Source organism: Prunus persica, chromosome G2 (genome assembly GCF_000346465.2).
Source record: "Prunus persica cultivar Lovell chromosome G2, Prunus_persica_NCBIv2, whole genome shotgun sequence".
Classification (NCBI taxonomy): domain Eukaryota; kingdom Viridiplantae; phylum Streptophyta; class Magnoliopsida; order Rosales; family Rosaceae; genus Prunus; species Prunus persica.
In genome coordinates, this window is record NC_034010.1 from 26,475,860 (window position 1) to 26,490,881 (window position 15,022).

The following is a 15,022-nucleotide window of genomic DNA, read 5'->3' on the forward strand; positions in this document are numbered from 1 at the left end:
GGGTGGATATCCAAAAAACACTTGGATGGAAATAGAATTCTTTTTATTTTCCCAACTTATAAATCAATGTTAAATACTGGCTCATTCTTCTATATCAATTGTTTAGAGCCCATGAGTAAAACTTTCCCATAAAAATTAATTTATAAAGGAAGGTGTTTAAGAGCTCTTAAATTGCTATACGATATGTTATTTTTCCAATGTAGGATATTGAATCCTAACATTCAACCATACTTTCGTACCCAATGTCCTTTTTGGCCCACTCTATCGATACTAGCCCAATGGTAAGCCCATTCCTTCCTTTGACACGAACTCATTTACTAGTGACATTATGCCAATACAAAATATCGATAATCTTAATCTAGCCTATAGATCGCCATTTTTTGTGGAGTCAGGCCCAATTGCGTGGTGAAACCTAACTTATATTCAATTATTAAGAGCCTATGAGTAGAATTCATCCATAAAAACCGACTTATAAGAAAAGAATACCCCGAAAGCTCTTAAACCACTGTAGGATACATTATTTTTCCTTCCATAAGGAGCCAGCTCCTTAATACTAAATGACATGTCCTTCTAAACTCAGAATTTCACTTGGGCTGTCTATAAACCAAGATCAGCCCAAATTCAATTTTAAATCTTATACACAACCCAAAACTAACTAAACCCAACCCGTTTATAACAAACGTCACCGTTGCGAACCTTCTATATTCTATTAATTTCCCTCGCGGCCTTCGCCTCTTTTTGCAACGCGACGTGCCCAACGACATGGCCACGCGATCCTTATGGGGCGCTCGAACGAAGCTCGCTCTGTCGGCGGCCGCGCTCATCGGCGGCGGAGCGGCGGCGAACGTCGCCACCTCCGACGACCCCTCCATGACTTTGAAGCTCTACACAACCGTTCCCCCTCGCCTTATTCGCGACGCCATGACAGCCACTGCCATCGCCTTCGGTACTCTCACTTCACCCCATAAACTCTCCATTTCCTTCAAGCAATGCTCAATATTAGCGTTTAGGGTTCACAATACGCCATCGTTCTAGCATTACAATCAGTCGAGCATTATGTGCCTTAGCTTTAACTTTCTTTTTGTGGAAAGCCTTAGCCTTAGCTTTAGCTTAATTCTGACCTTTTGTGTTGTTTTAAAGTTAGTTGCATCAGATTCATTAAATTTAAGTGAAAATTAGATTCTAATTGAGTTTCAGATTTCTTTGTGGTTAGATTATGAGTATTCACTGTGGGGACTGCCTGAAGGAAGCAGTGAGAGGGAAAAAACTAAGCATGAAGTTCACCTGAGGTCTGCACGTAAACTTCAAGAATTATGTTTCAGCAATGGAGGCATATATATCAAGCTCGGTCAACACCTTGGACAGCTGGTATGCTTTCAAATTCTTGAAGAAATATGCTCTGTTAATTATATATACAGAAAATGGAAATGTAACTACTGTAATTATGTGTTTTATGTTGAATTTGAAATGAGCTAGGGTAGAGCTAGCTTATTTCTCATCAGAACAGTATGTCTTGATTGAAAGCAATTGAAGCTGATTGGTTATTGTGTTGATTCAATTTTATACAGGAATACTTGGTACCCCAAGAGTATGTACAGACAATGAGGGATTCCATGTTGAACAAATGTCCAGTTTCTTCATACGAACAAGTGTGTGAGGTCGTCAAGAAAGAGCTTGGAGATACACCTGATAAAGTATGTAATCTTGGTTGTACGTGTTTATCTTAGTATCCCATACGTGCAAACATGCTGTTTAAGCTCACTTAAATGCTCAATTCCCTATCAGCTACTTGATAATTTTTTGCTTTGATGAATTTCAATTGTTTTCGCTTTGATGAATTTTCACAGAGGTTTTGTTCGTGTTCTGAGATAAGCCTTTTGAATGTAGATTTTTGCTGAATTTGATCCTGTTCCAATAGCAAGTGCTTCCCTTGCACAAGTCCATGTTGCTCGCAATCATGATGGCAAAAAAGTGGCTGTGAAGGTCCCAGTTGTCAATTTTAACTCAAATAAGGGTTTTTACTGCTAGGTGCAACCAAGTAGTCATTCAGATTTATTCAAAATTTTAAAACATGCATCTTTCTTATTAGAGTTTCCTTTCTCTGTCCAAATAATTTTCAACTTTTAGGTTCAGCACACTCACATGACAGATACTGCAGCTGCCGACTGTGCTACTGTGGATTTTATTGTGAACACCCTACACTGGATTTTCCCTTCTTTTGATTACAGGTAGTTCTGCCAAAGCTTTCATACATGTTAATTGTCTTGATTAGTTTCTTATTAATGAAAATGTTACCATGTTCGACTTGCTGACAAAGCATATATCTTGTTTACATGCTTAGAAATGAAAGATTTTGTGGTAATTGTTGCTGTTTTTTAATTCCTACTTTCATTAACAGGTGGTTGATTGCTGAGATGCGTGAAAGTTTACCAAAGGCAAGTTGCTTAAATATCTCACACCCTTGATTGGATTCTTTGTAAACTTGTAGAAATCTGTCCACATTATGTGTCTATTAGTCTAAAATGTTTATATGTTCGTAAGTTTCTATTGGCACAAAGGTCTTTTCTTAATATGCCAGTGATCGAGAAAACATGTGGACTTTGGACCTCATCTTAACCATGAAGTAGTTCTCTATCACTACAAATATGTGTTACCTAGTATTTTCAGTAGCTTTCTTGACATTTGATCATATGTGATTGTGACAATCAGGAACTAGATTTCATAAACGAGGCCCAGAACAGTGAGAAATGCTTGGAAAACTTTCAGAAGCTTTCTCCTCATATTGCAGCTTATGTATATGCACCAAAGGTGTATTGGAATCTAAGTACCTCAAAGTTGTTAACCATGGAATTTATGGATGGCGCAGAAGTAAATGATGTGAAGACCATTAAAAGACTTGGAATTCGACCTGATGAAGTTGCAAGATTAGTAAGTCCATGAGCTTCATGTCAAATTCTGACAATCTATATTTAGACAATCATGTTTTCTAAAAAAATTGTTTGGTTTCATTCAGAATTACATTTGCTTCTTAAAGATCCCTTTCATCATCAGTTGACTACAACAGTAGATTATATAATAGTGCAAATTGATTTGACTGTGCAAAATGAATTAAGGTATTAGGACATTGGAACCACAACGTTGGGTCTATGAGTTTCTTTTCTTTTTTCTTTTTTCCTTTTGCTCGAATCCTCGGGTCTACTGTTGAAGGTTGAAGCTAAATAGATAGACCCTCAGTAAAGGCTGGTTTTGGACTCCTGTGCCCCCTTTATGTTTTCATTATATGTGCTTCACTTTCCTTGAGAGGATATATTCTGACCAAGTTGTGCAAGAAAAGAAACTAAGAATTGATGTACTTCATGCAGGTTAGTGAAACTTTTGCAGAAATGATGTTCAAACATGGGTTTGTGCATTGTGACCCACATGCTGCCAACTTGTTAGTCCGTCCTCTGCCTTATAGTGGAAAGAGCATTCTAGGTGAGACTCTCCTGCATTGTTGAGGTTATCATTTGAGAATTTTTATAGTAATGTTATTTTACTTTTACTTTTTAGTGATCACAACCGAAAGTAAACCGTAGCCTGGCTTTTATGCAATTATAATACCCACTGCGCTTTTCTGAGAGCAAGTTGGCATATCATCTTTCATGATATCTTTATCGTGCTAAGCATCTGAATCACGAGGATGACTACAATACTGCTGAAAAAACTTGTTTGGTAGTATTTGTGTGTTTTCAATCATATTTGGGTTTTGAAAACTTACTGTGATAGTGATAGTTTGTCATAAGTAGATGCACTTTGTGGTCATAAGTATGAAGCATAATATAGCCAGGTCATCAGTAGTTGAAAATTCAAGTCTCTATGTTCTCTAAACCCTGATAAATATTATTTCAGAACTCCATGTAGAATCTGATGTTGTTGACTTGAATGTGAAGTGTATTACATCTCTGTTGTACTCATACAGTTGGTGGATATTGTGCCCATTGAGCTTTGTTTTATTATTTGGAACATTTTGTAGACCATGCCCAACTCAAATAGTTTTTCCCCACCTTCTCATGGACAGGCAAGAAAAAACCACAGTTGATACTTCTAGACCACGGTCTGTATAAAGAGCTTGACTTTGAGACCAGAACTAACTATGCTAAACTGTGGAAGGTACACCATTGCTTTTCTTGGAATAGTTTTCTTCCATATTGTAGCAACTCACTTTGCTGTGTTCTCTATGTTGTTATGATTGTTGCAGGCTTTGATTTTTGCTGATGCCAATGCAATAAAAGAAAATAGTGCAAAATTAGGTGCTGGAGAGGATTTGTATGCATTATTTGCAGGGATTCTTACTATGAGGCCTTGGAATAGGGTCATTGACCCAGCTGTTGATCATTTGGTTATACAGGGCAGCGAAAGTGACCGTTCGGAACTGCAGGTGAGCTCTTGCAATGGGTTCAGTGCTTTGACGATGTTTGTAATTTTTGAGACCTGAGTTATATGCTGTTACAATGTTGCTGATTCAGTTCTAACCTCAGTGAGGAGCCTTGTACTCCTCGCAATTAAAACTCTTGTTGATGTGGATGGTGTCTAAATGATAGTTTATCACTTTCACCTGTTTAAACGTACCTTAATGTTTTGTCTGCCAGATGTATGCTTCTCAGTATTTCTCTCAAATCTCAGAGCTTTTGAGGAGGCTGCCACGCGTGATTCTTTTAATGCTGAAGACAAATGATTGTTTACGATCAGTTAGCAATGCTCTGGTATTACTTTGCTATTACCTTTTTAGTGCTGTGACCATTGAAAACCTGATTATAGTAAGATAAGCTTGTTTTTCAACTTGCTGTTGTGAGTACTTGTAGCCTTTTTTGCTGTCTACCTAAGATGTATGTCAACGTCCTGACAATGTGTGAGTGGTTGGAATAGAGCATGTATCTGGCTCGATACCCCAATCATTTATGTGCCCCATTTTGTAGCTGCAGAGTTTAACTATATGGCTTTCTGAAGTTGTATCAAATTTTGTCACATCCTGTGAGTCGGATTTCAGTCGATAAGGGTTTTTATTGTCTCCATAGTTTGAGCTGTCTTCTACTTTTAATTTTTGACTTTTGACCTTGAACCTGAAATGCTTCTCAAACAGTTGCAGGTACCTTCTCTTGAGACATTCATGATCATTGGAAGGGTTTCTTCTGAAGCAGTCATTGAGGCAAAGCTATCACAAAAGAGATCCTTCCTGCATTGGTTGAGTGCTTGGTTAGACAAAATTCTGTTGGAAGCTCGACTTTTTACAATGCAAGTAGCCTTGTGGCTTCTACAAGGCAGGAAATCTTTGTCTTGGAGAAACTGAAAAAGTACTGCACAAACTCAATTTCTATAACTCACAAACTAAGGAAACTATAATTATTTCTTTGTTCGTCACCCAAAAATGGGCACACACATTCATTGTCTCCATAGATCAAGCCTCTCCATTACACACAGGGTCTCCGATCATGGATTGATAGACGATTTTTTCAAGGCATCGGAAGGAATAAATGAAATGTATTGTATCATTTTTCTTTTATGCATAATTACTCTCAATGTTCTCTGGATCTGATCAATTTTATAGAACCCCCATCAAGGGAGAACTGTATGGACACTGGGCATCAGAGATATTAGTTATGTACTTATACGCAGAGAGAACTTTTAGACTTTTGAACTGATATGAGTTATATCATAACCTCTTCCTCTGGTCATCGAAAATCACACATGCATCGGGTATGCTATGCGCCATTTGCCCCCCATAACCAAAGGGTTTGTTTGGTTGCAGACTCAGGTAAACCTTTCCTTATTCAGGGCAAGAATAGAATAGCTGGGAACAAGATGGAATATGTCTCTTCTGGTGGTGGTTGGCTTATTAATTCCGGTAGGCTTTATTGTCCCTTTCCGATGGTTGTCCAATCTACTAAACTATTGTCTACTTCTACTTTTGTTTGCTGATAAATTCTTGGTTGGGTGTGTATTATTATGGTACATTTTGGATAGTGAACTTTAACGACGAAAGCTGCAAACTTTGCTTTCACCCTTCATGGAATTAAATCACCTCCCATGAAAACTTAAGGAGAAAGGGACACCTTCATGGGTTCATGTTATACTTGTCCAATTCGAACCCCGATTGCATTCCATTTAACTTTTGCCTAGCTGAAAAAATACTATATGAGAGGCCTTATCTGACGGTGGGTATTGAAAGCCAATGAATGATCAAATCTTTGTTCATTTATTGGCTGGTTAATAGTTGGTACGTGAATATAAACAAGTCCCCATCAAAAACAGATTTTTTTTAATTAAAAAAAAAGGTAAAAAGAAAAAAACAAGTCATAAGGTACATTAAATGTGAATGGGTAGTTGGTCAGCGAAGTTGGTGACCTATTTAGTATTTACCAGCTTTCACCTTCTCCATACACACCTACGCCCTTTCTATCTCCAACTTTATTTATTTTCCAAGGGACAAGGTATTTGATATAGGATATTGTTTGTCTCTGTCTGTAAATAACAATTTGACATATATATTATGTAAAAATAATTCATAAATAAAAAATTTATGTATACATATCACACTATTATTAATAAAAATATAAGAATTTCTACTTATTTTTTATTTATACATATCACACTACTATTAATAAAAATATAAAAATTTCTACTTACATGATAAGGAGGGAAGTATTTTCCGGAATGGCAAGAGGCTACATCTCAAGTGTTGGCTTTATAAAATAATAAAATAATTATGCTTTGTGTGGATTTCCATTGGCTGATTGCTTAGGGTGTGATTTCATGCAGTCCTATCAATGATTCTTCGACGGTTAAATTAGTGAAAGCTTGAAAAGTTGCCTACCTTTTGCAATGTGAGGGAAGAATATTAACTTTTAACTCCAATTGTGAATTAAAATATTATTTTATTTTATCATATTTAATTTGTTTCTGGTCAATGGCCAACCATAATACCAAAACCGTACGTCATATTATCATGGCAATGTGGCAATGCCACTCCTTTTATATATAACTACAAACGAAAAGAAAAGAAAAGAAAAGAAAAGAATATTAGGAGCTCCCACCCAGGTGCAGGTGGTAGTGGTACTGTTCATCCTAACATTCTTCTCCACCCAGTCCAGTGATTCAACCGCTTAGCTTTTAGAGAGACTGAGAGAGATGGTGGGACCGGCGAGGCCTCTGTTTGTTCTGTTCGGATCCTCCATAGTCCAGATGAGCTACGACCACGGCGGTTGGGGTGCCATTCTCTCTGACATCTACTCTCGTCGAGTTCTGTCTCTCACTCTCTGTCTCTACCCCTGTTTTTTCTCACTTGGGTCGTTTTAATGTTGCTTTCAAGTTTCGATTTTTCCCTGTCAAACTTCATACCTAGCTATCAAATTTCTCATCTTTAAAGGCTCTTTCTTAGAAATGGTTCACTTGGTTTTCAAAATCTCATTCTAAATTTTAATTGTTTCATCCCATCTTGTTGGGTTTTTTATTTGTTTCAGGCAGACATATTGTTGCGTGGTTACTTTGGTTGGAATTCACGGCGAGCTGTAGAGGTCCTAGATCAAGTTTTCCCCAAGGTATTATGCTTTCATCAGCTGGAAATAATATTCTTTTCACTATGTGCTTGATCAAGTTTCTTTATAATATAATTATTGGAAGTATTAGAATATCATACAATAATTGTAATGTTAGCATCTTTGGAGAACAATGATAAACAAATAAAATCTTTGTCAAAGAGAAACACGAGATGGGTTGTGTTGTGTTGTGTTGGATCGAAAGATAAATTCACCAACATTAAGTATTATGTGTCTGGTGACGTTTCTTCTGATTGTAATGTTTTGTAAGAACTTAACATGTGCAAACTAGATTGTTTGTCTGGTGATTCGGTCAATAGTAAGTCGCATCCTTTTGTGTATTATAAGATTGCGAACTTAGATTTTTCTTTGTTTAGGCTATTTCTTTTCTAGTCAATTATTTAGGCTTTAATAATGTACACATCGTGCTCCGACTCGACCGATGCATTTGTGTTCTTATTCTAGGATGCTGCTGTGCAACCTTCTTTGGTGATTGTATATTTTGGCGGTAATGATTCTATGGGGTCTCATTCATCGGGCCTAGGCCCTCATGTACCACTTCCTGAATACATTGACAACATGAGAAAGATTGCAAGTCATGTCAAGGTACTTTTTTTCACAATCAAAATAATTCAGTGTTTCCGTTAATTAGAGCTATAGATTCCCGAAAGGGATGACTCTTGAACTTTTGAAGATGAATTTGATTCATTATCAAGAATAATGAAAAACACATGTTTTCATATGTAGTTGCAATAATTCAATTCTGGTTTTGTTGCAAATAGGTTTCCTGTAGGGCCATCCTGAAATGAGAGTATCCTGCTCGCATATCTAACTGAGAATAATTTAATGCATTCTAACACATATATATTTGAAAGCAGAGCCTTTCAGCCTCAACACGCACCATTTTTCTTAGTTGTCCTCCTGTGAATGAGGCGATAATTCGTGGAAGTACAAGGTGCTCGGATGCCACTCTTGTAATTACAGTTTATCTTTGCATATGTCTATGACACAATTCCCATTGGAAATTCTTGTTTTTCCTCTTTGAAAACAGCGGGATTTTCAGCGAGATAGTAAGAACAAACGAGTTATGCCAACAGTATTCGGAAGCTTGTATAAAGCTGTGCCAGGAAATGGATATCAAGGTTGTTGATCTTTTTACTGCATTTCAGAAAACAGATGACTGGTTGAACGCTTGTTTTACGTAAGTTAACTTGGCCATATTGCTCTCTCATTTTTGCTAATACGCTCAACTTTGACATTTGCATTATATAGCTTTTAAATCATCAATTGCCCTGCCTATTACTTTAGTTTTTTCTTGTACCTTATATCTTTGTTTCCTCACACACCTTGTGTTGCTAGTGGGGTTTTACTAAAGCGGTAATTTATTCCTGGAGTGATGATTATACTGATAATTAGCCATAATCTTTATGGTTGATTGCCATTACACCTGCAGACCGCAGGCATCTGGCTACAGGTGTGCCTATCTGGCACATAATCAAACCCTTTTAAGCAGACTTGTGACCCTTCTTTGATTCAGTTGTGAAGAGTGTTTGTTTTTCAGTCAATAGCTCGTACAATATTATTTGATCCATCTATTTGAGGGAAAAAATGTTTAATGTCCTCTCTCCAGAGAGAAGGCTTCATTCCTCCATCCGTTGTGGGTAACTTTCAGATGATCTTAGGCATAGGATTTGTAGCAATGTGAAGTAGGGATGAAATCTATTGACTGATGTTAAGATATGTCTTTGAAGGTGTCATTATGGACGTTTATACTGAACTAAATCTATCAGCTAATGTTTCATGTAGTTTCAATTAGTATCTTATTTCCCGGCATATAAAGAAACTCGATCTTGCTTATCTTTTCCAGAGATGGGATTCATTTATCTGCTGAAGGGAGCAAAATAGTGGTGGAAGAGATACTGAAGGTACTGAGGGAAGCTGACTGGAAGCCAAGCTTACACTGGAAATCCATGCCATTAGAATTTGCAGAGGATTCACCATATGATCTTGTTGCTGCTGATGGAAAGACAACATTAAATCCCTCCAGCTGGACTTTTTATAGGGAGATTCAGTGGGACTAGTTCGGAGAGTCAATGTTCCACCTGTGCTTGAATAGAAGATAGAAGTATCTATTGTTGCATGGAACACTAAAACTAATGAAAGAGTTTGTGAAAGGTCCATGAATTTTATTTATTATTTTTATTTAGCAATTGTTTCTAGTAGCCTCAATGTTAGCTATAATTTAGTAAACGACTTCATTTGTAAGCTTTGGGCTTTCTCCATCGTTTAACACATTGATAATGGTACCAGTGCTACTGGGGAATAGTAATTTCAATAATTCGATTTATTATTATTATTATTTTTTTTTTTCTTCCTGTTTTTGCTGGTTTCTGACTTTAGTGTTCCGAAGTGGTAGGCCACTCCATGAATGCGTTTTGAATCTAATTTTCCATGTCCTAAAAAGAGTTGCTGGTATTTACTCTTTTTAACCCCCAACAAAAACATAACTCTCCTCCCTAGTTTCTTCTAGGTTTAGAGTCTGAGAAATATATATGGGAGAGGGAAAGAGACAACTCACAACTACTACTCAATCACACTCAAATACATAAAGAAGGAAGTATATATATATTTTACGATTTTAATGCTCAGAAATTTTGATTGTCATGAATTCGAATATATTTAAACAATATAGCTAAATATATTTTAAAAGTTGAAGAAATAACTCTAGCTCAATGGGCTAATAGTCGGAAATTAGAATGGGACGTATCGGATATTCTCCAATATCGCTTGTATAAATAAAATAATTAAAGAAATAACTGTAGCCTAATGGGCTAAAGTGGTATTTTAGTGCCAAACCCTACAATAATATGACAAAATTGTCACGTTAAAATTTATAGCACAAAGCAAAAATTCCGAAAAATGATACACTTTTGAATTTTAAATAGTACAGCTGGACGGTAAGACTGTTTAAATATTCGAATGTATTTAAAAAGTATAGCTGTATTTAAATGTATGAGAGTATTTAAATGGTATAGCCGCGCGGCTATACTATTGTAATATATTCAAAATATTTAAATATTATAATCTAAATTTATATTTTCTATTGTTCCTTACACAAATATTAGTTCTCTCTTTTGAGTCATTCAGTCATTGAATTAGTACTATCCATCATCTGATATGCTGTTAATTGAGAAAGTTTAGAAGACTTTGGATAAGGCTACTCGGACATTGACGTTCACCTTGCCATTCCCTATGCTTGCTTACCCTTTCTATCTGGTGAGACTTCTGTCTTGCTTCTTAGTTATTTACATAATTAATGAGCTTGGGGATTTCTTTCTCTGATTGGGTATACGATGCTGATTTCTTTCAATCACAGTGGAGTCGAAGTCCAGGAAAGAGTGGCTCTCATCTTGATCCAAATGAAAGGAAAAATATCATTACCTCCACTGCCTGTTGGTCAGCAATGGCTGCGCTGCTAGTCGGTCTGTCTTTCGTAATGGGTCCGGGCCAAATGCGTAAGCTCTATGGCGGGTATTTTCTATTTCTTGTGCTTCTACATAATTGGCAGAAAATGAAAATCTCTACCAATAAGTCTTCATTCTCTCATTCTCACATTAATGTCTTTGGACGTGACAGGAATGGAGTTATTATCTAAGAGGAGGATTGACAACCCTCCATCGGGACTACGGATTGATCAACAACATCCATCATGACATTGGAACCCATGTCATACATCACCTGTTCCCTTCAATCCCACACTAAAACTTAGTAGAAGCAGTGAGTACCACTTATGCCTAGACACCATTTAGCTGGAACATTTTGATATGGTTCATGTTCATATTAATCTTTTCAAATGGAGGCAGCTAAGCCTGTGCTTGGGAAGTACTGCAGAGAGCCAAAGAAATCTGGGCCTCTCCCACTTCACTTATTAGGAGTTCTTAACTTATAACAAGCATGAAACGTGATCATTACGTCAGTGATACTGGTGGTGATGTTGGATATTATCAAACTGATAAGAAACTCGCTGGGTCAGTGTTTTGATTACAAGAAAAAACACTGTATTCTTATTTTATTATTACTTGACACACCAGTAACTAATTGGCCATGGCGTTAAATATTGTATGAATGTTACAAGAGTTCAGAAGTTCAAAAATTTCCCGATATATTAAAAAAAGAAAAATATAAAATAGAAATAATAAGATCACAAACTTCCTCTAGTCTCACTCTCATAGAATAACCTTTGAGTGCCATTCTTCTTCTTCTTCAACCAAATCCCCATAATTCTTTAGAGAAATCATATTATCGGTACAACTATGGATCAAGGACGGACCCAACATTTTAAAATGAGGCGGGCTAGATTTACTTTACTGAACTGTTAGATTTTAGGCTTGACTAAATTCTTAAGGGAGGCTTATGGAATTAATCATAAATACATGTAAATTTAATTTGAGAACATATCATTTTTATTTAATTTGTTTAAAATGCCTATTTTACACTAACAATGTCAGCAACTTTTCATCATATAGGCTTAAACATTAACACTAACTTTAAGAAAAGAAAAAACCTAACCTGGGCTATAGCCCAGGTTGTACATAGTAGAGGTCCGTCCCTGCTATGGATCATCATACGAGTTTGTCTATCTTTAAGTAGTACGCTCTTCATGGACCTATGTGTTAGATCCACAAATAATATACTTCTTCCACCACGACTGCTCTCCCCGTGGAAAAATATACCGTGCTCCCACTCGCCAAAGTGGAAAAACCCCAGAAGGAGGAGTCCCAAGACGAAGAGGTGTGCATATATATATATATTTTGTAATTTAGCATCCACTCATGTTTCTTCCTATCATCATAATTTTTCAATACCAATACCCATATCTCTATATCTGACGAAGAAACATCCACTAGGGCCAAAGAACCCCTGAAATTAAGCAAGTGAACAAAAAACGAAAGATTCGGCTTTTTCTTTAAGGCAAGGGGATGAGGAGTCCAATAGAACTCCCTTGAAGTCAAAAGAAAGTACATGTACCGAAGACTTGCGATCTCGACTAACCAACCAATGCACGGCTCCATGTGTAGATGTTGCCACAGCGCAAGATGGATAGCAAGGGGGAGCTGAGGGTAACTCTTGCCATGAGCTTGTCCCCAATACAAGAACTTCAGCTGCCACCATTGTCTAGTGATCCTCCTTTAGATGGCGGGAGACACGTACAATCTTGTAGGTGTTGGTGATATTATCAAATCCCATGCCATAAGTATCACTGCTGTAGCGACTATTAGGTGGAACTTGGAGAGGTCACTCGTTGTTGGGAGCATTAGAACTTCTCCCTTAAAAGGATTCACCAAGATGAATGATCTTCCATTCTTCACATCATCCCTCTTAAAGCCAAACAAGTTGCCGAAAACAAAATCGTGCTCATAATAAGAACCCATGGACTTGAACTGAGAAACAATTGCATGTTTGCTCTTTGTCAATAAGTCGTTGCGATCGTATTTCAATCGGTACATCCTATGTTCGCCATAGGGAGAGGGAGAAAGAAGAAAAAGTCGAGGTACTTGATGAATTTCGGTGGGTAAGGCGTCCATTAGGAACTGGATCCGCAAGAAGTTGTTCACTTGATCAAGACTAATGTACGGATTTTGGAGATGAAAATATTTGTTATATGTCTTCAATTGCTCAACCAACTCCTCTATTTATATACAAATAGATATCTTCCAATATTTTAATTCAACGTCCTAAACCCCAATGCATGTTGGAAATCAAATTAAATTAGGAAATAAATTAATGCATATTTCTATTTATCCTAATTACACTAGGATAATTATTTTATTATCCAATTAAATTAGAAAATAAATATTTGTTCCTACTTATAACTTTCAATACGATATTAGGAAATAAATTAATGCATGTTGGAAATCCAATCAAACTAGGAAATAAATTAATGCATATTCCTAGTGATCCTAATTACGCTAGGATAATTATTTAATTATCCAATTAAATTCGAAAATAAATATTTGTTCCCACTTATAACTTTTATTACGATATTAGGAAATAAATTAATGCATATTTCTAAGAGTGCTGCTAAACGAACCCTAAAATTAACTTAGTACACCCTATTGCCAAATTAATTATTGAATTACCAATTTACCCTAATAGAAAATGACCAAAAAGGGTATATTGAATTGTGAAACGAATGTAATTTTATTAAGTACACCTTATTCACCATATTCAACCCTAATCAAACGACTAGAACCATCTATTTCATAATTTTTTTGTATTCTTTGAAAGCTACGATTTACCAAATCATTAGTTATTAAAAATCACCAGAAATCAAGTTATTACATCTCCTGGAAATCATCAGGAATCTTCTTTAGGATAGTTTCCAAGTTTATAGGGTCCCTTCTGTATTTCCAATACAACTTCAAGTTCAGATCAGAATAAGGGATGGACTAAAGTTTGGTTTTTTTTTTTTTCTCTTTCTTTTATATATATTTTTTTATGTAAATCGTATATGCTGGGTGTTCTTGGGTTGTCATGGCTTCAAGGGAGTACTGGATTTTTGTTCATTTTTTGTGTGGTAGGTTACTAAATGCATGCGCAGGATTTTGTCCATTCAACTTGTTCATTTTCAGTGCTGGATTTCTGGGTAGTGGACTTGATTCACTTGATTGATCTTTGACTGTTTCATACTAATAAAGCTTTTTAATTGGGGAATTAATGTCGATCTTTAGTTACTGTTTAGATGTTTTCTTGGTATTGCTAGCAATTCAAAAGCAGAAGAATCTTCAAATTGTGAACACTGATACATGTTTTGCATTAGGTTCAGTCAGCTTTCAATAAAGAGGGAGGCCAAGAAAAAGAAAATGGGGCAGTGAAAAAACTTATACTGGAGAGATGAATTGGTATATTAGGGTGTACCGATGGTATTTTTGGTAGTTAAATAAGGTGTACTTAGTTAATTTTATATTTTGATTTAAATATTAGGGTGTACTTAGATTATAGGGTGTACTTAGTTAATTTTAGGGTTCGTTTAGCAACACTCTATTTCTAATTATCCTATTTACACTAGGTTTTATATCGTCCCAGGTTTCAAACAAGTAAAGAGTAACGTGCTTGCCCCTTTCTCTCGATTAACATGTGTATATATATATATATTCTTTTTTCTGGGTAAACATTTTTCTTTTCTTTCACCACGATATATATTTAACATAATTTCTCTTTTTTCTTATATATTAAGAAAGAACTTACATAATATTCATAGTTCTCAAAGAAGAATGCGAAAAAGTGGTTCGGCACGTGTTTTGCCAACTTAGTTATATTATGCCTTCGGCAGGTGACTATCTTCGGAAGACGTCTTGCTTCGGAAGGGTGAGTACCTGCAAAAAGGACGCGTTCGGTAAGTCCTTGAGGTACCGGTGTGGTACCGGCTGAAGGCTCTCCGATGCTTTAGT

At 36.3% G+C, this 15,022-nt stretch overlaps 2 protein-coding genes and 1 pseudogene across 3 annotated transcripts; all 3 read left to right on the forward strand.

Moving 5' to 3' along the window:
* On the forward strand, window positions 725-6,299 carry LOC18787290 (putative ABC1 protein At2g40090). Of its 2 annotated transcripts, none has more exons than XR_002270506.1 (12): window positions 725-946; window positions 1,214-1,368; window positions 1,569-1,694; window positions 1,888-1,983; window positions 2,128-2,228; window positions 2,399-2,435; window positions 2,710-2,928; window positions 3,363-3,474; window positions 4,058-4,149; window positions 4,238-4,417; window positions 4,629-5,010; window positions 5,120-5,202. XR_002270506.1 is itself a non-coding variant. In XM_020558521.1 (12 exons), exons 1-12 carry the CDS (start codon window positions 763-765, stop codon window positions 5,324-5,326), a joined length of 1,623 nt encoding a protein of 540 aa, XP_020414110.1. In that variant the 5' UTR covers window positions 725-762; the 3' UTR covers window positions 5,327-6,299. The 2 variants fall into 2 exon arrangements, 1 of the variants encoding a protein (XP_020414110.1); XM_020558521.1 differs by having other exon boundaries at window positions 4,629-4,742; window positions 5,120-6,299.
* LOC18787635 (GDSL esterase/lipase CPRD49) lies at window positions 7,014-9,940 on the forward strand. The gene is made up of 6 exons (XM_007220469.2): window positions 7,014-7,275; window positions 7,497-7,574; window positions 8,037-8,177; window positions 8,450-8,526; window positions 8,623-8,772; window positions 9,439-9,940. Exons 1-6 carry the CDS (start codon window positions 7,165-7,167, stop codon window positions 9,650-9,652), a joined length of 771 nt encoding a protein of 256 aa, XP_007220531.1. The 5' UTR covers window positions 7,014-7,164; the 3' UTR covers window positions 9,653-9,940.
* Window positions 10,749-11,940, forward strand: LOC109947445 (annotated as a pseudogene).